At 27.7% G+C, this 953-nt stretch overlaps 1 protein-coding gene across 1 annotated transcript in view; it reads left to right on the forward strand.

Annotated features, from left to right (window-relative positions):
- The window catches only part of LOC106689338 (chitinase-3-like protein 1), a gene marked incomplete at its 3' end in the record, with an annotated part of 37599 nt that extends 36693 nt beyond the window's left edge, over window positions 1–906 (forward strand). Inside the window, exon 12 of the mRNA XM_067052285.1 lies at window positions 638–906. Within this exon, the coding sequence (XP_066908386.1) occupies window positions 638–906 (269 nt within the window). The remainder of the gene's footprint in view (window positions 1–637) is intronic.
- Window positions 907–953: the final 47 nt, after the last annotated feature.

Genomic DNA, 953 nt, shown 5'->3' on the forward strand with positions numbered 1-953 from the left:
ATAAAAATGTACTATCTACAAAAAAATAGGATATTAAAATACATAATATGGGAAAGAAATTATATAAATAAAATACAAAACGGGAATAAAATTAAAAGAATTGAAACAATAAATATAATATAGTGAAGAAAAGAAAATATAAAAAATTGAATAGAGGTACAAAGTTGTTGTAAATTTATATAATAAAAGCATGAATTATAAAGTAATAAATGTAAGAAAGTATAAGATAGAAGTGTCAGATGAACATAAAATCCAGATAAAATATTTAAATATAGAAGATAAAAGATGGATAGTAAAGTTATATAATTAAAAAAAAACATTGTATTTAAATATATAATATATACATACGATGAAAGATGTAAATATAAGAAATAAACAAAATAGAAAATTGATTGCTTAGTTATACAGTAGAAAGTTAACATCTGAAATGCAGAACGTTGAGAAAAATTATGGTACTTTCATAAGGCTTAAGAAATGTCAATAGCTCAGAGAGATACAGTCTTTATCCACTTTATAATAGATGAATTTTTGTTGTGAATGAATAAGTATGGAAATCCAATCAATATTTAATGTTTTATTTAAGTCTACAACTATTCTATTTGTTTTATTTTTTAATATGCATTTATTAATGATTTAGGAATGTACAAACGAGTTGCACAACTAAGAGAGAAAGGTCCGGCAATTATGCTAGCTGTTGGCGGGTGGACAGACTCCATAGGAGAGAAATATTCTAAAATGGTCAGCTCAGGTTCTTCAAGACGATCTTTCATTAATAGTGTAGTGGCTTTCTTGCGCAGATATGAGTTTTCAGGCCTGAGTCTTGAATGGAATCATCCGGTTTGCTGGCAATCGGACTGTTCTAAAGGGCCTGCATCTGACGTACAGAACTATGCCAAGCTCGCTCAGGTTAGTTAATAAAATTTTGGAAGTTTTTTGCTCAATTTGTACTAGTT

This window comes from Halyomorpha halys, unplaced genomic scaffold (assembly GCF_000696795.3).
Source record: "Halyomorpha halys isolate HHAL.00 unplaced genomic scaffold, Hhal_1.1 Scaffold1333.1, whole genome shotgun sequence".
In the NCBI taxonomy this organism is placed as follows: Eukaryota; Metazoa; Arthropoda; class Insecta; order Hemiptera; family Pentatomidae; genus Halyomorpha; species Halyomorpha halys.